General features: G+C 46.5%; 1 protein-coding gene across 1 annotated transcript; it reads left to right on the forward strand.

Moving 5' to 3' along the window:
- Positions 1-1,708: 1,708 nt before the first annotated feature.
- Positions 1,709-26,958, forward strand: FBP1 (fructose-bisphosphatase 1). Its single transcript, XM_077904568.1, has 7 exons — positions 1,709-1,969; positions 11,997-12,159; positions 14,470-14,562; positions 20,247-20,387; positions 23,639-23,776; positions 24,837-24,956; positions 26,629-26,958. Exons 1-7 carry the CDS (start codon positions 1,800-1,802, stop codon positions 26,818-26,820), a joined length of 1,017 nt encoding a protein of 338 aa, XP_077760694.1. The 5' UTR covers positions 1,709-1,799; the 3' UTR covers positions 26,821-26,958.

The raw sequence follows: 26,958 nt of genomic DNA on the forward strand, positions 1-26,958 counted from the left end.
GTTCTTCAGTGAAGATTAGTAACTTGCACAGGCTTCTACCACTGTGAGGGGCAAGGCCAGGGCTGAGACCCCGGCCCTCTGGCTCTAGAGTACGCACTCAACCACCATGCAAAGTGGCCCACGTCTAAGGGCTTGCCTTGTAGGTGGTGGGCGGAAGGCATCAATAACAGAGCGAGACAGGTCTGTGACATGTCTGCAGTGTTTCCTCTGTGTCAGTCCCCTTGGAACTGAGTGCTCTGCCAACATCATTTCATGGCATGCTCATGACTCCCATCTAGAACAGTCATCCCACTTTACAGACAAACTGGAAGTAGACAGATTGGGTAAAGGGCCAGTGAGGCCAGAGCTGGGAATGCAGCAGGCCTGTCTAACCCCAGTCCTGAGCTCTTCAGTGCTTACAGGGCTGCTTTCCAAAGGTTTACACTTCAGGGGGACTGGATTGAACTAGCTGACTTTCAGGGTCCTAGCTAATCTGGGATCCCCAGGGGCTAAATGTCTGACACAGAAAGGGACAAACTCAGCTGCTGCTGCTGTCATTACATTTCAGATATCATGTTTAAGGAAACATTACGCTTACCAGCCTTTTTTTTCAGTGAGGGTTTCCTTCACTACTCTAGTTTTTAACACTGCACCCCAACATTCCGTGTCCCCATTTCCTATTTCATTTTTCTCTACTGCTCACATGGCTCATCTAACATACCAATCTATTGTTGGTTTATTATTTATTTTTCTCTGTTAAAATGTAAGGTCAAAGAAGGAGTTTTGTCTGTATTGCTCAGGCTCTGTCCCCAGGGCAGCAAAAGACAGTGCCTGGTGCATAGTAGGTGTTCAATAAATGTTGTTCCATGAATCAATGTTGTCTTAAGACAACAGTGTTCTGGCTACATAGAGATCAGAATGTGGTCTGCAGAGTGTCTGGTCTCAGTGTAGCCTTCAGGGGACATTTCCCTGTGTCTGTGACTGTTTTTTTCTGCCAAACGCAGATACTTGAAAACTACGGTTTCCAATAGTTCTGGAAAGAGAGGAATCCTGAAAAGAAGAGGCCTGAAGTGAAGGATCCAGCCACGGGCCTTCAGACCCGTGAGGGACAGGGAATCCGCTTCTCCCAGGTTGGTGAGAAGAGCCCTGCGGCAGGCCGAGCAGGTTTGGGGAGGGCGGGGAGCAGGGGCAGGTGGAGGCTTGAGGGGGGTGCGGGGGCGGCGGCGGTAGAAGCCCACGCGGAGACCCCGGCGCCCGCCAGCCCCCCCCCCCCCCCCACCCCGCGCCCCGCCGGCGCTGCCCTCACCCGCAGGGCTTCCGTCTTGCAGCCTGGAGGGAGGGAGGGGTCAGGGCTGCCCCTGGGCGCCGGCTGGGGTGGGGACTGAAGGAGGTCCTGCAGGTGGCCCTGGGTGCCACTCCGCAAGGCCGAGGCCGGAGGCAGCCGCCGCCCAGACGCGGGGGCCGGGGGGGCGGAGGACGGGCCCCTGTGGGGCGCGGCGGCCCGAGGACCACACCAGGGCACCGGCGGGTCACCGCGGGGTCGGCGTGGGCGGAGCCGCGCTCGGAGCGGGAGGAGGCCCGGGGGCGGTGGTTTCCGGGGGCGGGGGCGGCGACCCGCGCCTATAGGCTCCCCGGGCCCCGACCGCGGGATCCTGGCCCGGCCGGGGTAGGCTCCGAACCGCGCCGACACTCCGGGCCGAGCCGAGCCGAGCCGAGCCGCGTCCTCCGCCGCGTCCCGCCGCGCGCACCTGCCGCCCGCACCTGCCGCCCGCACCTGCCGCGCTCACCTGCCGCCCAGCGCGCCTCAGGCCGGCCTCAGCATGACCGACCAGGCGGCCTTCGACACGGATATCGTCACCCTGACCCGCTTCGTCATGGAGGAGGGCAGGAAGGCCCGCGGCACCGGAGAGATGACCCAGCTGCTCAACTCGCTCTGCACCGCCGTCAAAGCCATTTCCACGGCCGTGCGCAAGGCGGGCATTGCGCACCTGTGAGTCGGGCCTCCCAGCTATCGGGCCGCGCCCTGTCTGTCTGTCCTGTTGGGGGTCTGCTCGGCAGTCCCATGTGCGGGGCCCTGGGCCTCCTGCTGTCAGCCTGCCTGCATGTCTGGCAGGTGGGAGTCCGTCTCTCTCGCTCTTTTTCTCTTTCTCTTTCTCGGGCAGCCCCTCTCGCAAAGCTTGTTGGACTGCAACCAAGCCCTGGTCACCCCTCCCTTCGGCGGGACCTGGCTCACGGTTCACACCTGCCTCTATCCTGCAGCAGTCTCCCCTGGACTGAGCAGTCTGCCTGTGCACCCGCTCTCAGGCTCCTCCTGCTAAACTGGCTGGCCAGGCTGAGCACCTGCCCAGCCCACCATACCCAACCCAGCTTCATACAGGAAAGTGCCTGCACGATGCTTCCTTTCCCTTTCTCTCCTTTGATCTTCTTCCCTCCCTTTGGAATTGGGGACCCAAGTCAGGTTTTTAATTTGGTATCTCCTTTTTTTTTTTTTTTAAGATTTTATTTATTTATTAATGAGAGACAGAGAGAGAGAGAGAGGCAGAGACACAGGCAGAGGGAGAAGCAGGCTCCATGCAGGGAGCCTGATGTGGGACGCTATCCTGGGTCTCCAGGATCACGCCCTGTGCTGAAGGTGGTGCTAAACCGCTGAGCCACCTGGGCTGCCTAATTTGGTGTCTCCTTTACCCTCAGTAAGTCACATTAGGAGTGAAGGAAGCCCCAGGCAGGCTGGGAGGAAGCATACATGTCCAGACCTCTCAGGAGCAGCTGTGCTTGTGTGCAAAGGGCTGTAGTAGGTCTGGGGCCGGGCCTGAGATTCAGATTCTGCATTTCGAAGAAGTTCTGTGGCAGGTGGTGCAGATGCTGAGAGTCTGCAGATCACATTGTGTGTAACAAAGAAATCATGGGACTTGGGGATTCGTTGGGCACCTACTTATGAGGCCTTTTGTAAGTAACACAAATACCCTTTGGTTTATTCTGGTGTGCACATTTTTTTTTAAGATTTTATTATTTATTCATGAGAGACAGAGAGAGAGGCAGAGACACAGGCAGAGGGATAAGCAGTCTCCATGCAGGGAGCCCGATGTGGGACTTGATCCTGGGTCTCTAGGATCATGTCCTGGACTGAAGGACATGGCCCATAGGTAAATAGCAAACAAATGGCATCATCATTCAACAATATAGAATGAATATCCTTCACTGTCAGTACGTATAAATCCACCTCTTTCTTTGTAAATGTTGTGTAGTGTTCCAGGAGTAATTTAACTCTTTCTCTAGGTTTGGCCATTTCACAGGTCTTTGTTTCAAATAGTGTCATACCTATGGAACAGGAGTTGGTGCCTGGTTGACAGGGCATGGCCAGGAATCTGGACACTCCTGTACTCGTATGGGAAAATAAGAATTTGGCTATGTCATTATGACATATAGTCAGTCGGGCAGGCAGCAATAAGACAGGGTCTCAAGCCAGGCCTCCAAATCACACTCATTATTTGCTTTGATATCTTGGATAAAAAGGCCAGTGTGCCTGCAAATAACTTTTTCAGCTGAAGGCTTGCCCTAGAAGGGCACGTACCCAGAGGTACGTCAACAAGATGATGACAGATTTGCAAGAACCTCACAGGTCTGAGTTTATGGAGCTCAGACATGGTGTTTCATCAGGGACACATCAGGAGTTTAAGAGTTGAGCCTGGAGTATCCTCTCTCTCTCTCTCTCTCTCTCTCTCGACCAACAGTTGCTCTTGTCGCCAGTTTCATTGTGGTTAATAAGACATTTATAGAATGGTAGAACTTTGTCTGTCCAACCCTTCTTTGTACAGCTGAGGGCCTTGAGGGCAGGGGAGAGGAGGTGAGTGGGCTTGTTGCCTGGGCTGGGACTCTTTATGCCATGTGTCTCTGATTTTATTTTTCAAGCCAGTTAAAGCTCAACCAACTCTAAATCTCACCTATTTATTTTATTATTTTTTAAACATTTTATTTATTTATTCATGAGAGACACACAAAGAGAGAGGCAGAGACACAGGCAGAGGGAGAAGCAGGCTCCATGCAGGGAGCCCGACATGCCCGACCATGTGGGACTGGATCCCAGGACTCCAGGATCATGCCCTGGGCCGAAGGGAGGTACTCAACTACTGAGCCACCCAGGCATCCCTCACCTATTTATTTTTGATGCAAATTAAGAATTGTACCTCAAGAAGCCATTGCCTTCTAGAAAACTTGTTCTTGAAGCCTTATTTCTGTGCTCTGGCTCTCCCCTACTCACTCCCCAGAGAGAAAGGATGCTAATCTATACAAGGGGCAACCAGCATTTTGTTCTCCCAGGAGAAGAGTCAGCAGACCATAAGTGGATCTCCAGTGGCTTAGGCTTTTGCTTTAGGCATGTAGAATTGACTTGCCTTTGTACATGCTTCCAAATCACTGCTTGAAGAATTCACTGGTTCTATTTAATTCAACAAAATGTACTGAACACCCACAATGTACAAAATTCTAGAAGAGATTGGGAGATGAGAACAACACAGAGCTTATGCTGTTAGACAAATGTGGAATTAGTTATAAAACACAATAGAGGGGATCCCTGGGTGGCTCAGCGGTTTAGTGCCTGCCTTTGGCCCAGGGCGTGATCCTGGAGTCCCGGGATCGAGTCCCGCATTGGGCTCCTGGCATGGAGCCTGCTTCTCTCTCCTCCTGTGTCTCTGCCTCTCTCTCTCTCCCTCTCTCTCTCTCATGAATAAATAAATAAATAAATCTTTAAAAAAAAACTTAAAAAAAAAAACACAATAGAGATCCTGCAAGGTGCTTTCACAGAAGTTCCAAGAACATGTTTGTGGATGCAAAGAATTGTGGGACATCAAGATGAGCATTGGCAATGGGCAATGTCCTAAGGCCTGATGGCTGGAGAACATATTAAGCTGGGCAGTTGTGCAAGGAAAAGTAAGAGGTGGGAAAATATTTCTGGAAAATGTGCTCATTTGGTTTGATTAAAGCACGGAGTACATGTGGTGGGGTGTTTGTGGATGTGAAATTGTGAGTGCATTGGGTAGCATCCAATGGCAGAGGTGAATACTTTATATTTCGGGGGGCGGGGGCTGGTATGCAAAGGGAAGAGAATACAAGTTTTTGAGTAGGTTAGTGGTATGATTAGGAACTAATCTAGAGAGGATATGGCTGGAAGCACAGAGCCCGAAGACAGTTGAAACATGGGGAGAACCCACTGAAGTTGGAGGTGAGGAAAGAACAAACTGGAGCTAGAGCATTGGAAGGGAGAGCCTGGGGGAAAGAGAGAGCCTAAAGGAAGTCTTGAGTATGGGTTGAGCGAGAAAGGCAGGGAAGGTTCTCAAAGAGCAAGTTCTTGCAATTGAGAGCAGGGCTACCCCTTTAAAAAGTAGAATTCCAAAGCAGAAGCTGGTTTTAGAGGCTGGGGATGGATGACAAGATGATCTCGACATTTTGGAAATGCTGAACTTGAGGTATTGGAGTGCTATCCAGTTGGAGGTGTTGTCCAGCCTGCAGCTGCTTGGGCCTTGTGGAATTAGGGTGAAGCCTAGCCTGAAAGACTTGGCCACTGGATTTTAGTACCTTTGCCCTGAGGCAGAGAGGAAGAGGAGAAGAAAATCAGGACTGGATTTCGTAGAACAGGAACACGCAGGCCTTCAGAGCACAGTTTGGGGAGCAGTGGAGCTGGGCTCAGAGTCCTGGCTCTGCCACTCACCTGTGCTGATTTTGGCAATTGACGTAATAGCTCTGAGCCTCATATTCCCCACGTGTAAGATGGATATCACTTTTTTTCAACCTCAGAGAGTTGTGTGAGGATGAACTGATAAGTTTATTAAACAGATGCCAATATTATCATTATTTTCCTAGGCTGAAGATTATTATATATATTTCTGTAAACTGATATATCTTTGTCTTTTGCTTTTTAATCCTTAGTAGCTGCCCTGTACATCCCTGTACTTCCGCAGGCATGTATTCCAGGATAGAAATTATATATATATATATTTTTTTTTCAAGATTTTATTTATTTATTCATGAGAGACACAGAGAGAGGCAGAGACACAGGCAGAGGGAGAAGCAGGCTCCCTGCGGGGAGCCCAATGCAGGACTTGATCCCAGGACCCCTGGGTTGCGACCTGAGCCGAAGGCAGGCGCTCAACCACTGAACCTCCCAGGCGTCCCTAGAACATTATATATTAAAGCAATGTTGCACCATCAGGTTGATTACAGGAAATCTCCTATGCAGTTGACATGGTGTCCAGAAAAGTTGCTTTGATATATGGGGTTCTCTTAGTTGTTTGATAGGAGAAAATAATAGATCACTTTAGTTTTAATGTTGAAATTACAGATCAGTTTATGTGTTTATTTTCAAATGTCCAGAATTTATGACATTAAGCCTTTGGAACTTTATCAGATTTACTCTATTTTTCTTGCATTATCTTCTCCATATTACCAAAGAGTGAATTGTAATTTCCTTTCTGTACCAGAAGCACAGCCAGCCACCAGGCTGTTTGCCCACCTTTGGCTGGCATGAACACAAGTGAAGGTTGAGGTTTGTGCCCTTTGAAAGCTGCTCTGGCTGGCATCTCTTCTTCAACGAATTTCTGCTCTGACCCTTGGATATTTCTGAACAGTTGGCCATTTACCCCAGAATCAATCAATAACAGGTCATGTTACCTTTGACTCTGGTGATAAGAATTAAATAGTAATCTGCCTCCTTTCTCTTCAGTTGGGTGTTCTGAAAAGGAGCTCGTTCACTTGGTTCTTTTGCATGTTGTCGAGTGTGCTGCCTGCTTCACACTGTCCTATCGACTCCAGGAGGAAATACTAAGGGAAGGCTGAGTGTAGTCAAGCCTCCAACCCTAGTGTTTGGGGCTGTGCTCAGAAATGTTGCTAAAGGCAGCTTTCCCCTGATCATCATAAATCACAAATTTTATGGCTCATCCATTCTAGAAATCATGTGCAAATTTGAAATGCAATGCTAATATTTAATCCAAATTTCTAAGGCTTTTAAAATACAGGGCTAAATTTAACCTATCATTTTAAGGAGCTCCCTATTATATGAATTAAAGAGACATAGCTTTTTCAGAATTTTGATGAGGTTTATGGTACAAGGGAAAGAAGAGATATTGTAGGTAGCAGCTTTTCAAACTGATTTTTCCTCCCAACCTCCAGAAAGAGAACTCTTGTGTCTCTAGGGCTTTAAAAAGGAACCATCAAAAAGGCTCAAACCCTCACAGGGTTCTTCCCACCCATGAACTGCTAAGACTACCTGGCCAACTAATTTGAATAAAAATGAAGTGAAAAGTCACAGGCATTTCAAATGAAATACTATCCCCAGTAAGACTCTAGTTAAATGCAAACTTTGAGCACTTTCTTTTGGTGCCAGTTACCTGTAACACTGTTCTGCACTGGGTGGCTTCCAGAAGTTGCCTGCCAAACTGGTCTAGGGGTTGTGGTTTCCTCCTCCTCCTTCTTCAACCGAAGTTTACTTAGTGGATGCCATGGGGCTCCATTGAGAACAACATGGCTACGTTTGGCTCCTGGGAGGCAGGTGTGTCAGTCGATTAAACCTTATCCTTACAAAATCTGGAAGTAGAAATAATCCATCAAGGAGTTGAGACAATTTTGTATATAATCAGTATGAAGGAAAGGCAGACTTTGGAACCAGGTGTTTCTGGTGCAGTGTTCTTGCCAGGACCCATCTCACTTCTTGACATGCTTATATTATTGCCAAAGAAAATTTGGGATGGAAATGGAATGATGACACTTCTTGCTCACCTGCCTATGTATGCCAGGCTCTGTGCTAAGCCTATAGGTCAGTTCATTTGCCCCTACCTCCCCCATATACTAGGAAGTAGATATACTTAATTCCCATTTTTACAGATGAACCAAAGTCAGAGATGCTAAGTGGCTTTCCTGGGCTTGCTTGGATTTGAACTCTAGTGAGCTAGAGTCCCAGCTCATGGAGGAAAGTCCATGATGTTCCCTTTCCCTGTGTAATAACTTGAATGTAAGAGGAAAAAGCTTTCTTGGCAGAGCAAGTCACCAGCTCAGTCAACACATTTGTCTCTCTCCCTGCATAATCAGTGCCCAACTGCTACTGAGTCCTCTGGGTGGGTGGAGGAGGGAGCTTAACTTAGAGGTTTACAATGTGCTTGGGTCAACCCATTTTCTTCACCCTTTGGTTTGTTTCTCTCCACCGATTGTAAGGCATAGTTGGCCTCTGGAAGGCTTTAAAAATTTTTTAAAATTTATTTAATATTTTCTTTAACTGAGAAAGAGAATGAGCAGGGTGGGGGGAACAGAGGGAGAGGCAGAAGCAGATTCCCCACTGAGCAGGGAACCCAATGTGGGGCTCAATCCCAGGACCCTGAGATCATGACCCGAGCCAAAAGCAGATGCTCAACCTACTGAGTCACCCAGGTGCCCCTGGAAGGCTTTTTTTGACAGTTGTGTGATGGTTTCCCTACATCCCTGCAGCCTCAGTTTCTGCCTGATTCTGGCCCTAGGGAACAACAAATTGGGAACCGATCTAAGGAAGAGCCCAGTGATGTGTGAAAGGGTGGTTGGTGCCATGCCCTTCTGTGCACAGCAGCTGGCACAAAAGTGGCTTCTAAACCAGGCCAGGCTTCTGGCCTCTGCTGGCCAATCCTGGAATCTGCCTAGAATTCCAGTTTAGGGAACACAGTTGATTTGCTTTGCAAGCCCTAATGCAAGTGTCCAGGTAGGCAAAGGCACAGGCCACCTCCCTGGACACCAACGCCATATCTGCTGCTCATTCTGTAGGCATGTGTCACTGCTGTCTCCTCGTGGCCATCGGAATCCACGGTGAAGGCTCTTTGTTATCTCTCTTTTGGGGCTTTTTTAAAAAAAATTTTTTTAAATTTTTTAAATTTATGATAGTCACAGAAAGAGAGAGAGAGAGAGAGGCAGAGACATAGGCAGAGGGAGAAGCAGGCTCCATGCACCGGGAGCCCGACGTGGGATTCGATCCTGCGTCTCCAGGATCGCGCCCTGGGCCAAAGGCAGGCGCTAAACCGCTGGCCACCCAGGGATCCTTCTTTTGGGGCTTTTGAGTAACAGTGACTGATCAGAATGCAGAAATTTCTAGTTTCAAGGGGGTTTCTGAAAACTTGCGGAGAAAATAAGCTCCATGCGTTCTTCAGCTAATTAGTTCCTGGAGGCTATTTCTCCTCTGTCGGAGTTGCCAGGAGCCTTGCCTGCTTTCAGCTTTTCATTGAGCTGTGGAGATGTGTTTCCTCGGGGACACCTTGCAGCCCCTTGGAGGCCCATCCTGCGGCGGGTTGGAGAAGCCTGACTGAGCGTTTGCCCAGCCTGGCCCACCCCTGAGTGGAATAAGGCAGGGCAGCGTGACAAACACGAGTCACATCTAGCTTCGTGTGCTAAGACAAAGCGCAAGGAATACTCAATGATGTGATGTGATTGTGGTTGTAATTACTATGGACATGGCAGTCTGGGAGCTGATTCTCCTGAACCCTGATTCTATCTTAGGATCTTTTCCCTATGTCTTTAAGACTTTCTTACCACTGGGGGTCACCAGGGGAAACCCACAAGATGTGCTAGGAGAGTTCAAAAGTATCCGAATTTTGAACTTGCGGGACCCAGAATATTCTATCTCTATATGTATTTTTTTTATGCTTCATGGGCAACTGGAGGATAGTTGGAAAAGGGTCCTTCTGGTTAAAACAGAGGAGGGACCTTCAGTGGGGTCAGGAGGAGGAAGTGAAGGTGACCACTCAGCCCTGCAGGGACCTGGACACAGAGAGGTGGCCAGCTATCTGCAAGTTTGGCAGGGAAGACAGCTCTTGCAGCGCCAGGTGTAGGGAGTATGCCCAGAGTGTTCATCTGCAGTGTTCTGTGGTGCACTGGACTATCATAACAGACAGGTGGTGTGCCACCCTCAGCAACCCAGATCAGGAGCTTAGAACCCCGGAGCAGCAATGAGGAACCTGGCGGTGGTCTTGATCATTCAAAAGCACTTACTTGTTTCTTGTTTGTCTCACTTACCAGAATCTAAGCTCTGTGAGGGCAAGGATGTCATCTGTCTTGCTCCACACTGTGACCCCAGCCCTAGGAACAGTTCTGGGGGCATGATAGATGTTGGGGAATTGAGGGGCACTCACACAGGTCTCTAGGAAGCCTTTGAGGAAAAGGGGCCATGGCCTAACCCCTCCTTGCCCGTCTTGCCAAATGAGACACCCGAGCAGATACATGGTGTGGGCCAAAGTATGAAATAGGCCTTTCCCATGCCTGTGTCTGCTGCCTGGTCCCTTGGCCCCAGCCTCCCAGGCCTCTGCGGAACTGTCTCCATGGGCCTGCCCCTGTGGAGACTGTGCTAGTGGGCCTCCCACCCCCACATGTGAAGTGACTTTGAAAGTCAGTTGCTCCTCTACTCATTCCTTCAGGCCTGGGTTTCTGCTCTCCTTCATGAATGCCATTCATTCATGCAGCAAGTATTTATTGAGGGCCTACTATGTGCTGGGAGCAGGACACAGTGGAGGTAAACACACCCCTTGTCCTCCTCCCCATGGGAGTGAAGGATACAGCAACCATGCTAACATAAGGGGGGGATGAAGCTGGATGGGGGAGGGGGTCTCTGAGACCCCCCCCTCCCCTCCCATAGCAGGTGCAGATCCCTAATGAGGGCTCCCTTGAGAGAGCAAACAGGGTAATTCACATTTTTTCTCACCTCATGGAACCCCCCAGCACCCCACAAAGTATCACTGCCTCAGTGGACATGAGCACCAAAGGAGACCCAGAGGGGACATGTGACTTGCAGAGGTGAGGCCTGAGCCAAGTCCCTGTCAGAAAGCTCTGGTTCCTTTGCATCAGCCTGTTCTTGTCTGCCTGAATTAGTAGTGACTTTAGGTGAGGACATCTCAGGCTAAGGAGGGGCGACACTTAGGGCTGGTGGGGCCAGCGAGGGAGATGTATTTGGGTTGGTGGCCCTGCCCAGCCCCTCTTGTTCCACCCAGAATTTGGCTACATTTTTTCTCCACCAGCATTGACCTCATGACTGAGGTGAGAAAGATTATGTGGAAAGCGGACAAGAGCCCAGATGCACGGGCTGCAGCTGTAAGTGTGGCAGATCCTTGGTCTCTGGCTCATGAACGAGGAGGAGCCGTGCTGGAGAGGGGCGCAGGGGGCAGAGGGCCGCAGGGACGGAATGCTGGCTCTAAGACAGCAGAGGACTGTGCCCCGGCCACGCCTGTGGGGTTACCTTCTGGAGCCAATCAGGCCCGACCAGGCTTTCGGGTTGGGACAGTCCCTGGTGTGGGCTCAGTTTTGTTGAGCCAGAGACACGCAAGTTCTGTCTGGAGAAAATGCATGTGCGGGAGTCGGGGCAGGTGTCGCCGGGACCACCGGTTGTGCTCCGGAAAGCTCGACCAAGGCTGCACCCTGCACCCTTCGCGGCCGCCACCATCAGCTGTTGAGGGGGTCTCCCCCATCTGACGCTCCCTTTCACACCCAGTCTCTCCTTGGCCTGAGCTTCCTCTCTCTAAAAACGTTCCTCCCCATTCAGTGTTTCTGCTGCAGCCCAGCCGGGACACCGCCTTTCTGTTCTATCAAACTGGGCTGCAGAAACCGTCCTTGCTCGCTGCACCTCTCAGCTGATCCGCACCTGCTGACCCGCACATTCGGGGAGTAAAGATGGGTTTTGGGGGGAGCTGGAAAAAAATCAATCTTTTTAATATATAAAGTCCAGCTATTACACTTATTAAAGTGTTTAAAAACTCTGGTATTAAAATTACAATTTCATGGAGCATTGTGACTAGGGAGAAAAAGCTAAAATGTCTTCTTAGGGGCCGTGATAAAAAGGTTGAGAAACATGGATTTAACACAAAGGTGTGCTGGGAACCCTTCTTCTTGTTTTGTCTCTCCTAAACCATGTGTCTTTTCTCCTGTCTTCTAAATCCTACTAAATACCAGCTTTCCGCGGGTTTACAGGTACATTGGCATATTCTGGTGGTCATGGCTTATATTCTTGCGGCTTTTGTTCCCTCTAGCTATGGGATTGCTGGCTCTACCAATGTGACTGGTGATCAAGTGAAGAAGCTGGATGTCCTCTCCAATGACCTGGTTGTTAACGTGTTAAAGTCATCCTTTGCCACCTGTGTTCTTGTGTCAGAAGAAGATAAGCACGCAATCATAGTAGAGCCCGAGAAAAGGGTGGGTCTGCATTTCTACTGTGGAGGGGTTCAATGTAACCACCTTCCTAGCTTTAGAAATGACTCCACTTGTTCAGCCAAACTAGAATCCTAGGAAACATCCTACATCCTTCCTAAACTATCAGTTATCATTTCCCAGATTCTAACTACCAAACATCAAGCCTATCCTCCACTGTCCACACTACCACCATAGTTCATGCCATCATCACCTGCCCCCACCCATGTACTAGTATATTGGAGAGACACACATGTACTCATACTCATCCTCACCCCTAAATTTTTGTTGTCATGTTTAAGGTCCTTCAAAGTCTAGCTTCTCTTTTGCTTCATCTCCACCCACCAAATAGCCAAGCTTCATTCACAGTCACCTTTCCTGTCAATCTAAACTGCTTTCAATTCCTATCACTGATTTATAAAATTTTTAAATGTGATTTTATTTATTTATTGGACAGAGAGAGAGAAAAAGAGAGAGAGCAGGGGGAGCGAGAGAGGGAGAAGCAGGGAGCCTGAAGGAGGGGGCTTGATCCCAGGACCCTGGGATCACAACCTGAGCCTAAGGCAGAGGCTTAACCTACTGAGCCACCCAGGCACGCCCCTGATTTATACATTTTAACACATTGGGATCCCATTAATTTGATTGCTTCTTGAGGGCAGAGGTGGATTATATTCTTTTCTGTATCCCAATATCTAGCACAGTACCTGGCAGCTTGTAGGTACTTCGCAGTAAGTTGTCGAAAAAATGAATGAAAGGCTATAGCCAGCTTTTGAGGAACAACAACAATCATAGGATTTAAAAAAAAAAAAAAAACATTTGAGATGTGATGTGCACATATATGGGCTTACGATCTTTCCCCATTTGAGATGGAGACAGGAAAGAGTAGCATTAGAAAAGAGTAATTGGAAGATGAATTTAAAGAGGTTGCCTGATGTCCAATTTTTGACCTTTATAAGAGTGGTGGAGAGCCACATCTGATTAACTTAACTTGTTTTACATCATTCCTAAAATACCACTTTATGTCAGATTCAAAGTTCATGTTTTTCTCTGCTAGGCTTCTCAAGATAGTTGGTAGTTTTAGGCATGTGGATTGAATTTTGTGTTGAATATCCTCTATCAGCTACTCCTAATTTCCCTGCCTATAATGTGCCTTGATAATAGGCATGTTTCTGTTTTCCACATGACAGTTTCCTGCATGGACCAGGGTGATTTGTTAAGAGCAATAGGTCAGGGAATCAGAGAAACCTCTTAATTTGATGCAGAACATTTAAAAACCACATCTTAAAGAGGCTAATCTGAGATGGAAAATCCCCAGTGGTATACTGGTAAACTCTCTTAAAAAAAAAAAAAATATCTCTGAGGCCCCTGGGGGTGCTCAGTCAGTTAAGTGTCCAACTCCTGATTTCAGCTCAGGTCACAATCTCAGGTTTGTGAGATCATGCCCTGAATTGGGCTCTGTGCTGAGCATGGAGCCTGCTTAAGATTCTCTCCCTCTCCCTTTGCCCCTCTTCCTGACCGCCCCCCACCCCCGCCATAAGCACTCTCTCTAAAAAAAAAAAAAAAAAAAAAAGGAAAATCTCTGATTTGTAGCACATGCCAATTTCAACTGGGTGAATATGCCCCATAATTTATTTCAAGCTACCAACATGACATCACTGAAAGCAGAGGTTGAGAAGGGATGTGCACAATTAGCTCTTGGGTACCTATAGCAACCAGCTCCAGTACACCATGGAAAATCCAGTTCAAAGAATGAAATTCTGATAGTCCCACTATGCCAGAGAGTTATACCCTTTGGGAATCATGGTAGGACTGTTGTTGGGAACTCTGTGCATTGCAATCTCCTGTCATCTCTAAGACCTGCACGAGAAGGTGTTTTTGTTTTTGTTTTTTAACAGATCTTAATGTTATCTTTGCTTCAGCTATGGGATTATTATTTTTTTTTTCTTTCCCTTGTGAATAAAGAGAAATTAGTGACTAGGCTTGTTTCTTTTTTTCCTTTGGCTGCCAGGAAACTCAAACCAAACTTATGATTCATCTATATCAACAGTGTAGGAAATTATGACTTATTTTTCTGTATTTCATCATCTTTATCTAGATCTGCTCTTCTAAGTTGTGTCTTGTCTGCCTAATAATCCTTTGGGATAGATATTTTGTTGTTGTTGTTTTCATTCTGCTTGCCACCTCATACCTTCCATGACAGAGTATAAGTAAGGCTAACATTTCTTGAACTAGATTCCCTTGTTTTACCCTCTTAGTATACTCTTTGTTTTGTCATAATTTTAAAAGTAAAGTTGAATTTCCTTTTTCTTTGCTCAGGGTAAATATGTGGTCTGTTTTGATCCCCTTGATGGATCTTCCAATATTGACTGCCTTGCATCCATTGGAACAATTTTTGGCATCTACAAAAAGGTAAAATGTCACGTACTGAGGCCTGGTTTAAGATAAAAGGTTAAGGTTGAGCTTCCAGTACTATTTCACTTATTCATGGAGTGGCCAGGATGTACATCATGAAACTCTCTGGGCTTTGAGATAGGTTTATGTCTCAGGTTCTGACTTTTCCAGCATTAACTGCTTGCTCATGATCTGTTAAAGTAGTTTAAAAGAAAATATAGTAAAACATGGGCAGGAAGAGAAAGATATTTCACTTTTTTTTTTTTTTTTGATATTTCACTTTTTTTTAACTGTATCTTGCTTTTTCTATGGAAAAGGAGAGTAAAAGTTAGAGACAGTATAGATCAGTTAGAGTGATCATACTATGGCAACTGAGAATTATGATTCTAATAAGAGATTATTTATGTCAAAATTGTCCTTTAAATCCTTTGAATCAGCGGTCTGCAAACCATGACTCCCTGGGGCTAAATCTAGTTCCTTGTCTGATTTGTATGGTCTGTGAGCAGAAAATACCCCTTTTTCATTTTTCAATAGCTGAAAAAAAAAAAAATCTAAAGACTACTATTTTATGACCTGTGACATTTATGTAAAATTTAATTTTTATCCATAAATAAAGTTTTAATGGTACATGGTCAACTCATTTGTTTACATATTGCCCTTTGCTGATTTTGAGCTGCTCTGGCAAGGGAAAGTAGTTGTGATTGAGATGGTGATGGTAAAGCCTAGAATGTTTACTCTCTGTCCCTTTGTGGAGAGTTTGCTGCACACGGTGTAGTGTGGGCACCTGGACTCCTGCCCGGGGTCTTTCACCTGTGTGAGCCTCTTTCCTACTTTATCTTTGTGCATGTGTGTGCTTGTGCATGTCCACGTGTGTGTGTGAGAGCCTGCATGCATGCCTGTGTGTGTGTGTGTGTGTGTGTGTACGTGTGTTGGAACAACTCAAGTACACAGACAAGTGAAAAACTGAATATCAATGGGCCCATTGTAAACTAATATGAAATGTAAAATATGTCACCTTGGCTTCAGTGCTCCTTGTGTGTTTTAGAATTGAAACCTCACAGACGTGGTTGAACCTGATCCCATTTTCTTCATCTCTGGGGATGAAGCAGCTTAGTTCGGCGGGTCTCTGAGCATCCTCCCAGCGCACTTGGGCCAGGATACAAAGGCCACAGCTTGAGAAGTGAGACCACAATTCGTACCTTATTTCTCACTGTGACTTGTTGTCTAGTACTGCATGGAATCTCATTCTGAACACATAGACCACTACGGGGTGGTTTTCTTTCATCACTGGATTGGATTTTGCTTTTTTTGGTCTTGGCTGAGAGGCAGATCCACATCTAAATCAGTTTGAGTGATAGAAGATTCTAAGGCTCATAACAAAAAGGCAAAGGCAGTGACTCAGCTATTTTCCAGGTCAAACCATGAAACATACCATTCCTGTTATGTGGAGGGAGGAATTTTACCTATAGAGTGTCAGATCTCCAGTAGTGGAGAGAGGTTCCTAGCAAAATTCCTTCTATGACTTAACCAAAACTGCAGCTGATGGTTGCTGGCCCCAGTCTCCATCTCAGCTCCCTCAATGCAGACTCTTTTAAGGAAAGAAAAATCCTTAGAAAACCGAGAGCCAGAAAACAAGCTATCAGCTTAAAAAATCAACACAGCTTGCAATAGGAGCTTTAGTTATGAATGCTATAGCTCAACAATGAGTCTCCATGCTTTTCTTAAGAAACCTGAAGTGGCTCTCTTTAAAGACTAAAAAAAGTGAGTGTCACACCTACCTTTATGTCATTTCAGTTTGTTTTTTTATAAAGATTTTATTTATTTATTCATGAGAGACACAGAGGCAGAGACATAGGGAGAGGGAGAAGCAGGCTCCCTGCGGGGACCCCGATGCAGAAATCGGTCCCAGGACCCTGGGATCACACCCTGAGCCAAAGGCAGACGCTCAACCGTTGAGCCACCAGGTGTCCTCAGTTTTTAAACATCTTATTTATTGTTTGGAACCATTTGAAGGCTTATGGGGCATAAACATTGATGTGACTGATACTTCAAATGAAGCACATTTCCTGCTTTCTGCAGGGATGGTTCTGGGCTAGAGGCCATCTCCTTGGGGCACAGCATTAGTGACTGGAACCTGGCAGCAGGGTTCAGGCCTTGCCTGCGTGATGCCTGGGAACAGGTTCCAAAGGTATCTCAAAGGGTACATGGTCCAGTGTCCCAGATAGTTCCTGCCGTGGAGACACCCAGAAGGGGGAGAATTCCCTTGAGGTGTTGAGTGACCATCATGGTTAGAATGTTTTTCCACATATTGAATCAACATGTCTCCCTATTGCTCATTTGGCCTTTTAGAGCATCAGAAAATAAGGGTTTTTGTTTTGTTTTGTGTGTGTGTGTGTATGTTATGTGTTTGGAAATGGCTTCCCTGCCCTGCCCTGCCCTCCTTTCTTTAAAAAATAAATATATATATAAATATATATATATTTTTAAATTAAACATGTTTTATATGAGTTGATTTTAGACCTCTCTCTAGTGTGATCACCCTGTACTGGACATATTCTAACTTGCAACGTCCTTTCAAAATATCCAGTCCCCACATCTAAACACAGAGTTTCAAAAGTGCTCTAGCAGTTTCAGAATCCAATTTAAGTCCTTTAACTGAGTCCAGGGAGACTTATTAATCAATAACCATATGGAATGTAGCTTCTTGACACTGAGAGTTTCAATTCTATGGGACCTTGGGCAAGGTAACTCTCTGTGCTTCTTGTTTCCTTATCTGTAAAGGGGAGGTCCTGAAAATTAGGACTAATGCCCTGAAAATAGCACCTGGCACATAAGAAGTGCTTGATAAATGTTAGCTATCCATGTTACATGTTTTGTGTATTAATATTCAATGGGCAGTATCAGAAGTCAAACTAACTTAAGAAAGGCATGAATAAATGGAGGGAGGGAAGGAAGGGAGAAGAAAATTATTGGTTTTCCTAACTAGAAAGCCCAATGGATAGATTTGCTTTAGGTGCTGCTGCATTCAGGGACTCAGACCATGCAGCAGGAGACACTTCCTGTCTATCTCTACTACGTTCCTCCTCTCTGGTGGGAGAACAGTGCCCAGCATGTCTGGTTTCACACCCAGCCCTCTCAGTAAGTCCAGCAGAAGATGCAAGCCTCTCTTCCAACAATTCTAACGAGAATGTCTTCTCACTGAGCCTGATTGGCTTGGCTTACGTCACGGGGCCATCCCACACCAACACTATGGCCTGAGCCTGCAATGATTTGGTTGGCCAGGCTGAGGTCACCTGCCCACCCCAGAGCTGTGGGCGGTATCTACAGGAGATTAACGTGCAGTTATCAGCGGAAGGGTGGTGGATGCTGGCCAGGCAAAACCAACCCATGTTCACTGCCGATTATAAACTCCTTGAGGGCAGGGACCTTGTCTTACATATTTTTTTGTAGGCTAGTTGCCTAGTGTGACAGTAAGTGAACGATACTGGCTGAGTTATGGGGGACTCTCTGAATGCTCCATGAGCCCTTCCAAGCAGATCATCTGGTGGGGACAGCTTGTTCCCACGTCTGTCTGATTTTCTCATCTACCACTCCAAGTCTCCAGAATCCATGGTGTCTTCCTCTATACCCCTTAGAGGTGGTAGGGAATAGAGCAAACCAATACCTACAGCAGGTTGTGGCCTGGAATAGGTAGAGACAGGCAGGGTCTAGGGGCTTTCTGGTTTTGCCAAGGGCTTTATGTGCATTGGTCAGTACATGAGCACCTGTATGAGAATGTGACGGATCCCCTTGAGCAAAGGCCTTTCCTGCTGGGGTTTGAAGGAAGGAATTCATGCATTGGAAAGATCAGGCTAGGAAAGAATTCCTCCTAGTCCACGATTCCACAGCATTATTTTCTCTTTGAATGTGTGGGTCATAGACAATGTTCCCATTTCTTATTCTATGAAGTCAGAGAATACAATTATTAGGTGACAACATTTTGGGAAAGGTCATTTACTCTTGCACCTTTGGCACAGGCAGGCATGGATGATTCTTGGTGAGGTAGATCTCTGAGGGATTTTTCTTAGTGGAGAAGTTATTATTCCAATCTTTTATTGGCTCCCAGTTAACTCATCTGTCTTCATACAGCTGATCTGATTTCTCATTGCACTGGCAGGGTTAAGTAGTTATGATAGAGGATAGTTGGAAACCTCACTGGCTTTGAAGGAAGTTGGTTCTTTTTTTAAGGTTGGGTATTGGCAAAATTTGGAATTTGGGAAAACAACTCAAATTTTTGATAGTATGTTTATTCTGTGTTTAGATGCAATGCACTATCTATGAACACAAACCAGACTAAATCAAATAACTTGACCTAACCCAACCAACCAACCAACTAACCACCTATGTGAAAACCATTTATTAAACACAAGGCATGGGGATGAGGGGGAGAAGGGGAGAAATGCCTTTATGATTCTTCCTTTTACATAAAGTTTGGTGCAAGAGTCACATGTGGTGCACAATAAAATGCAGATTCTCAGGAACACCCTCCCCTTAGAAAGTCTGGCTTAGTAAGCCTAGGCTGCAGCCCCAGAATATGCTTGTCTAATAAGCCTCCCAGGTGATTCTGATGCAGAATCATCATCACTTTGAACCACACTTTCAAAAGTTACAGGGAAAAATTACCAGGAATGTTTTTGCTGGGATGGCCTCCATCTCCAGCATTGTGATACAGATGCCCATACTTATTTTTAGCTATTGGAATCTCTGGTTGGGGAAGGAATAAATGAAATTGGCAGAAATTGCCCATTTTCATTTCTGTTTAAATTCAAGTAGAGACTATTCTAGCTGAAAGATTTGAGGTTGTTTTGAGGACCAAATAAGCCAATCAAGTGTTAATAAAGAAGATCATCATCTTCTTATCAGTTATCAACCATTGATTAGAAGCCATCTCCTTAAGGCATCCCCTTCCTTAATATCAAACTATGGTCAGAAGACCTACTGGGCCATGTTTTTAATGAAACAAAATAGGAAAGATTAGAGTGCATATTATATTCTAAGTGTTAAGTATTACTTTGTTGAATTTGTGTAGTTATGTGTGCATGTGCATGTGTGTGGGTACTGGTGTGTGGTGTAAACGTATTTTTTTTTGCTGTGAGTGTGGTCAAAAAAATGGAAAGCAACTGCCGCACCCTGTATTGACTCTGGAGAGATATTCGAAGTTTCATTTCTGAGAATTGCTTGGATGCCTGAGTGACCACTGAGGCGGGTGCCTCAACTGGCAGGAACTCATAAAATTGATTTCCTTACCAGACTAGCAGTCCTGCAGCCCAGTCTTAATATGTCTAAATAAGGATGGAGTAGGGCAGGTGGAAGACATTGATGCCTGTAATAAGATTAAATTAGTGGGAGCTGGCAAGAAGGCACACTCTTTTTTGAAAGTGATAATGGAGAAATGAGGGAATATCAAATTAGTAAAATTGGAGGAGGGCTCTGATTGGAAAGAAGGATCCAGATGCAGGAAATCTGTGATATGAAGGGAAGGCTTCATGGTAATGTAATCAGGGTATTACTGATATGTGGAGAAAGGCCCCTCTGGGAAGATGCCCTGTTGCATTAGGAGAGTACCTTGACAATGCATCTTGCTGATGACTGAACTGGAAAAAAAGAAACCCCAGAGAAACCCAAACAAAAGCATGTTGTTTTGTTTTCTTTCTTTGTCCCAGAATTCAACTGATGAGCCTTCTGAGAAGGATGCTTTGCAGCCAGGCAGGAACCTGGTAGCTGCTGGCTATGCCCTGTACGGCAGTGCCACCATGTTGGTCCTGGCTATGGTGAATGGCGTCAACTGCTTCATGCTGGACCCGGTGAGAGACCTTGTGGGAGGTTATGTGCTTGGCTGGTGACTGTTTGCAGGGGTCTGTTGTTTGTGCGAGAAGAGGTATGCAGAGGTGGGAAATGAGGCCCACAGAGGGCCAGAGATGATGGGATGGGCAAGGGTGTGAGGAAGATGGAAGAACCACGTGTATGTCATGAGAAGATTACTGAGGTGAGAAATAATATGTGTCTGGACCATAAAAGGGAGTCATTGTTCCAAGATTAATTCTTTAGAACAGACATTATTCAACTGACTCACTGCCCACTGAGTTTAGGTGGGCCGAATAAATGAGGGAGGTGTGCTGGGGAAAGAAAGCCAGGGGCAATGGTGGGATGGGGGTAAGTTGGAGAGGTCTAGCAGTTGTTACTATTTGGGAATAGGGGCCCCGTTTTGCCAAAGCTTCTAATGTCTCAAGAAACTGGATTAAAAAAAATGCAATATTTCTAGATTTGTAAAACATAGGTGCTAGCCAACTAAAACACATTGATGGACCAGATGGGGCCCTGTGGATGGTCTCTTCGCCACCCACTACATCCATGACAAGCTTGTTTTGCAGACGTGAACAGCTGTCCCAACTGATGCTGTGGATTGTATTGTTTCTTCAGACATAGCTACCAGATCCATTTGATGTATGTGCAGGTGAATGCTCCGTGAACACTTGCAGTTTTGAGAAGGCCTTGATAAACTCAAGGAAAAGAAAATAAAGAATGAAATGTGGATAAGTCCTCATTCTGTTATAAGGAAAAGCTACTTAGTGGAGAGGAGCCCAAGATGCTGTGAAATATATTCATTAACAGCTTGAATTTGTGGATAATTTCTTCCCCATGTCCATTAATTGGAGTTACTTATTCAGGTAGATGACAGTTTCAATAGAGCAGATGAACTGGGGAAAGAAATCTCTTTCACTATTTGGCCCAACCTACAGTAGAATATAGAATTCAGTAGGTGGGCACATGCGTCAGGCATCTGACCCAGTGCCCCAAAGGGAAAAGAATTGGGTTTATAAATACCTTCTAGTTTTAGACATGTCCTCCTATGCCAGTAATGAAACTTTATTTATCTGGTGCTTTTTGTTGATGCACCAAACCCAGGGTAAAAAAAAAAAAAGAGCTGGCTGGAATCTGCTGGGAGACAGGTGGCTCCTGGTGAGGTCCTGGGCTTTGTGTGCGTGGCAGTTCATATAAACGAGAAGGTAGGCTGCCTTGGCCCTCTGCACTCTTGTACTATTGGACTTTGCCTCCTTGGAGGAACTGGTGCTTAATAAATAAACAAGGGCAGAAGAAACGGCACTAGATGCAGCCTCCCAATGAGGCGACCTCAGGGGAAAATAGTGGCAGAACCAGAGCAAAGTTCACCCTGAGCTTAGTGTGCAGTTTCTGGAACCACTGAGGTTTGCAAATGTACTGCTCTGCCAGAGATTTACTGCTTCCCCAGACAGTCTTCCAGTGACTTCTTTGTTACCTTTGAGTTGGTGGACGTGTAGAAAAAATAAAATCTCTTCTTGTTTCCAGGTCTTAGACCCATGTCCCCAGGAGTTAGTTTCTGTGTATTTGATAGGCTTTCACCTCCCTGAGCTAATGGCCCGCCAGTGTTCAGAAGAACAGTGCAGGCCTGCTGTGATACTCTCCTGCTGGGGACACCATCTCATTAACCTACAGCTCACCCCTGCCTGCGGGCTGAACCTTGGACCCCCTCAGCGCTTTCTTTTCATTTTGGCTGATGATTTCTGCTAAAAAGACTGAGACAGCTCTATGTGCATCTCCAGCTGGCTTTACCTTTCAGAAGGCTTTCAGTTTCTTGTCTATACTTGGAGGAGACTCCTCCTTCATGTCTGGGATGTTCTGGCCAGGTACCAGGGCAGGGCGTCGGGGAAGCGTGGCTTTGTGAGCTCTGCAGCACCCATTGTGTGGTGGCTTGGTTTTCAAGACCTCGTTTGTAAAAGTATTTGTTTATTTAGTTAGTTTTCTGATTTTTAAAGGATGTTTCTACAGAATTGTGGTCCAAATTTTTGGAAATAAAAAAAAAACATAAAAGATAAAAAGAAGAACCACTCACATGAAACCTTCCAATAAGCATGGTTAATTCTAGTGTCTTTTTCTCCTTTCCCATCTGCATCCTTCTTCCTGCTCTCCTAGTCCTCCTTCCATCCCTCCCTGTCTTCTTTCCTTTCTAGGGCAAACACATTCCTTACCTGCAGGAGCCACTCTCTGCGATGGGGGTAGATGGCTGTACTGCCTCTTTTCTTCTTATGTCTTGCCTCCAGGGAGCAGCCCCCTCCCCGCAAGGGCAGAGCTTCAATCACCCTCTTCTCAGGACACTAGGACCCCCAAACTATCCTCTGTTCACAGCAATAGGAGTGAGGTGACGCTTCCTCTCCGAATTCCAGTCTCCCCGAAAGCACATTGGCCCTAAGGGCATCGACTCAACACTGGGACTTGCTGGACTTAGTGGCAGCAGTTCTGAGAAATGTTGTCCAGATCAGCAAGCAAAGGCACTTGATGTCGTAAATGCTGTCAGTCAGGACTCAGGATTCTCTTCTTTTCTGTGGCAGCGCACAAAAAGGGAGCGCCAGGGCAGAAGTGGAAGCTGAGAGCGCACTGAGCACGCCCTGGGACTTGGTGCCCACCTCTCCTGTACCCCACCTCCTGGCTGCGCCAACAGATTTTCTTGGAGAGGCAAAGTTGTATATTGCTTTGAACACACATTTCCCTTCCCCCAACCCCTGGGGACACTGCTATTTATTTTTTGTTATTTTGTGTTATTATTATTATTACTTTTTCATCATGATAAATGTGCTCTTTAATCCCCATTGCACCCCACCCCCCCAAACCAGCAGCTCATCCTCTATACCTGAGACTCTGGTCCTTGGTCACTCTGTCTCTTTTTCCTTTGCGTGTTTGTTTCTTAAACTCCACATATGCATGGACTCACAATTCTTATTCTCCGTCAGGTTTTGCTGCTGTTTTGTGCATTTCTGCCCTCGCTACTTTTGTATGGTTTCCTCCTTGTTTCGCTGAAACCATTTGAAAGCCAAGCGCCTCGCCTGGCTCCCCTGACAACCGGGGCGGCAGCTCTTCTCTCCTGTTTCCTTTCCTCCCGCTGACTCTCCGACTCTCCGGTGCTCCCGTGGTCCCGTTCACCAGTCCCGGAGGGGCAGGCGGGGGACACAGTGTCCCAGGGACCTCACACAGGCCTGGGGGACGCGGCTCACGCTCTCTCCCTCTCCTTCCTGTCTCCCAGGCCATTGGAGAGTTCATTTTGGTGGACAGGGATGTGAAAATCAAGAAGAAAGGGAACATCTACAGCCTCAACGAGGGCTATGCCAGGGAGTTCGAGCCCGCCGTCACCGAGTACATCCAGAGGAAGAAGTTCCCCCCGGTGAGTGAGGGCCTGGCCAGGGCCCCCGGTGACGCACCCATATGTTGGTTCATGCCTCACCCTGGAGGCTCCAGGCGGCGGGGGTGGCCGGGGCTGGGATTCCACAGAGCGCTGACCCCATGCGGAAGGTCCCATCTGTACTGGCGACCGGGACTCCTGCGCTTGGATGTCAAAGTCCCAGGGCCGTGTCAGCCTCTGCTACTGTCTCTTGGCAGAAGAAAATCCGGATGATCAAGTCAGCCAGATGAATGAGTTCATGGGCAGTAAAACGTTTCCCTCTGTGGTCCCTGATGTCAGGGGCACGGAGCGTGGTCCTCTTACCTGGGTGCCTGCCCGGGGCGGCCACTGGGTTGCTGACAGCCATCTCAAGGCTAAGAGTGTCCTTCCTGGTACCCTTCTGAAGAGGTTAAAATCATCAAATACGAGAAGAAATGGTTCTATGTAGGAATATCCAATATTGTCATCTCTTACCTCAACGCCATTGAAAGCTGTTGTGTTATAAGGAGGAAGCCCAGATATTGTTAGTATGACATTCAGGGCCACAGAGCTGGCCCCAGGGTCTCTTTCCAGGTTTATTTTCTCTCCTTCCACCCTACCCTACATTCCCTTCCCACCCCCTGAACCCTGCACACATGCTGTGTACCAGGTTCCTCCCTGGGCCTCAGGGAACCAGCATCTGCTTCTCTGGGATGCTGGGCTTTGCTTGGACAGTCCCCACCCTATACTGCCCACCACCCCCAGCCCCATCTCCCTTGCCCAGCTCCTTGGCTTGGCAAAATCCTTCTCAGCCTGCAAGGTCCTGCTAAAAGGTATGATTCTGTGATTCCTGTCCCAGTCCCATAGCCAAAATCAACCACACCCTCCTCGGGGCTTCTGCAGGTCATTTGATCCTATTATAAGATGTGTAAGAGGCTGACTTTTCTGCTCCTGGGAGACAGGATATTCATCAGGTTTCCTAGCCACATCCCCAAACACGCCCCTTGTAGGTGCTCATTAAATGATTGTTGAACTGGATGAGTATAGAGGACAACCCTGATTACTGTTGGTCTTTCCCTTGCAGGATAACACAGCCCCTTATGGGGCCAGGTACGTGGGCTCCATGGTGGCTGATGTCCACCGCACCCTGGTCTATGGAGGGATCTTCCTGTACCCAGCAAACAAGAAGAGCCCCAAGGGAAAGGTAAACGAATCTCCTGAACAGTAGTTGAAAATCAGTGGATTCCATTTGGAGCCCAAAGGATTTGATTTAGGAAGAAAGAGAGATTATAGCAGCCTTATATTATATAATATAATTAATATGACATATTAATTATATTGCTGCTACACTCTGTGGTAGGAGGCTGGGGATGTCTGTGGCATATTCTTTCCTAGATTGAAGGATGTCCTACTTAAAGCCAGGTGATATCGGCTTAAAATGGTTTCTTGAGAGCCCCCCCATTGCTAAAGATAAGTAAATAGTGTTATGGTCAGGACGGGTGCTTCCAGTGGGTGTCTGGTTTGGCCTGGGCAAAATGAAGGCCATTCATAATGTGAAATGAAACAGTTCAGCTTCATTACCAAGGTAGAAAATCAAATATGTATCCTATAGAGGTTTCCTTTGATTGCTTTCAAAAGGCATAACATAGAAATAATTAATGAACTGATGTTGGCTGCTTGGAAAATGGTACCTTCCCAGAGAAGGAAAGAGTCTCTGGGGAAACCTAGAACTTTCAGGTAACTATTACCATCGACTGTACTGCTCTAATGCCCGCACTGCCCTGAAGCCATGGGGTGGGGGTGGGCTGTGCTGCTTACACTGGCTAAGGGACAGCCTACCTTTCTTCTACATGGTGACAGTGTGTTTCCTTCCCAAATATTGTCCCTTTACTTTCCCCAATAGACAGATTGTCTTAAAAATTTTTTTTTTCAAATATGAGAGAAGGAATGGGAGCAATAATCTCCTTAAGATAGTTAGAAATGTGTATGTTCCAGATATGTTCAGATTTCTGTTTACAGCCGTTGGTGTCAGTTCACTGAAGACATTCTTATTTGCTTAAAACACCACTCTTGTCATCGCCACCTCTGGCATCCCAACCTGTGCGATTCACCTATTCTATAGCACTTTTCTTTAATGTCTCCAAAAAATTGTTTCTTAATGCGAATATTGAGGTTCCTCCTTTTTTTTTTTTTTTCTCCAATTTTGCAAATCTGGCCATGATACCTGTATGGAAATAGAGTCAGGAAACACCTGCAACAAGCTGTCTGCTCAATAGGCAGACTGCATGAAAATGCATACAATAAAAAAGTTAATATTTAAAAGTAAATGCCAAGATGTATAACATACTAAATCCCAACCCTGAAGCCTTCAGAGAATTGTAAAAGGAATGTGTACAGGGTTGCAAACAATATTATACTGTTTGGAGGAGCCAGTCTGCTTTCCAGATGTCTGCAGCCAGACACTACTATGGACGTTTAATGCTTTTAGAATAGGCAAAGCTCCATCCAAAATACACAGAGTCACTCATTAGGTCCAGTTTCTGTGCTATAAAGAGAAAGGGACCATCAATTCTGCCAAAATATCATTCAGTCCTGAGTCCAGGTGGTCTGTCTCACATTTGCATCAGGCAATCTATTGCTGGCTCTGGCTTGATGAATGGCTTAATTTAACCAAATGGTTAAATGGTTAAATTAACCAATAGGTCTGAGAGGCAGCCTTGGGGGTGAGGACTACTACAACCTCACGGAAGGAAAGATGGAGCATCGGTGACCTTGGAAACTCCCACCAGCTCTGTATTAGTTTGCTAGAGAACGCATCCCTTCTCTGTGTAATATTTTCTGGTGTGGGTGAGCTGCTCTTGGCTCTTTTTTTCCAGTTGAGACTCCTATATGAATGTAACCCAATGGCCTACATCATGGAGAAGGCAGGAGGATTGGCTACCACTGGAAAGGAAGCCATCCTAGACATCGTTCCCACTGACATCCACCAGAGGGCACCAGTGATCTTGGGGTCACCTGAAGATGTGAAGGAGTTCCTGGACATCTATAAGAAGCATGCTGCCAAATGAGGAACTGGCCTTGCCTGCACCAAAAAGAATTACCATTTATCTGGACCTTTTATCTCATAGGGTGCTACCTCTTTCTGACTGTGCATCACACATTCCCAGACAGCAGAAATAAAAAACATGGATAATTTCACCATCAAA

This window comes from Canis aureus, chromosome 1 (genome assembly GCF_053574225.1).
Source record: "Canis aureus isolate CA01 chromosome 1, VMU_Caureus_v.1.0, whole genome shotgun sequence".
NCBI lineage: Eukaryota > Metazoa > Chordata > Mammalia > Carnivora > Canidae > Canis > Canis aureus.

Coding starts and splice junctions, on each gene's coding strand:
- FBP1 (XM_077904568.1), top strand. CDS start 1,800: ATGACCGACCAGGCGGCCTTCGACACGGATATCGTCACCCTGACCCGC. Junction 20,388..23,638: donor ACTGCTTCATGCTGGACCCG/GTGAGAGACCTT, acceptor CCTGTCTCCCAG/GCCATTGGAGAGTTCATTTT. Junction 23,777..24,836: donor AGAGGAAGAAGTTCCCCCCG/GTGAGTGAGGGC, acceptor TTTCCCTTGCAG/GATAACACAGCCCCTTATGG.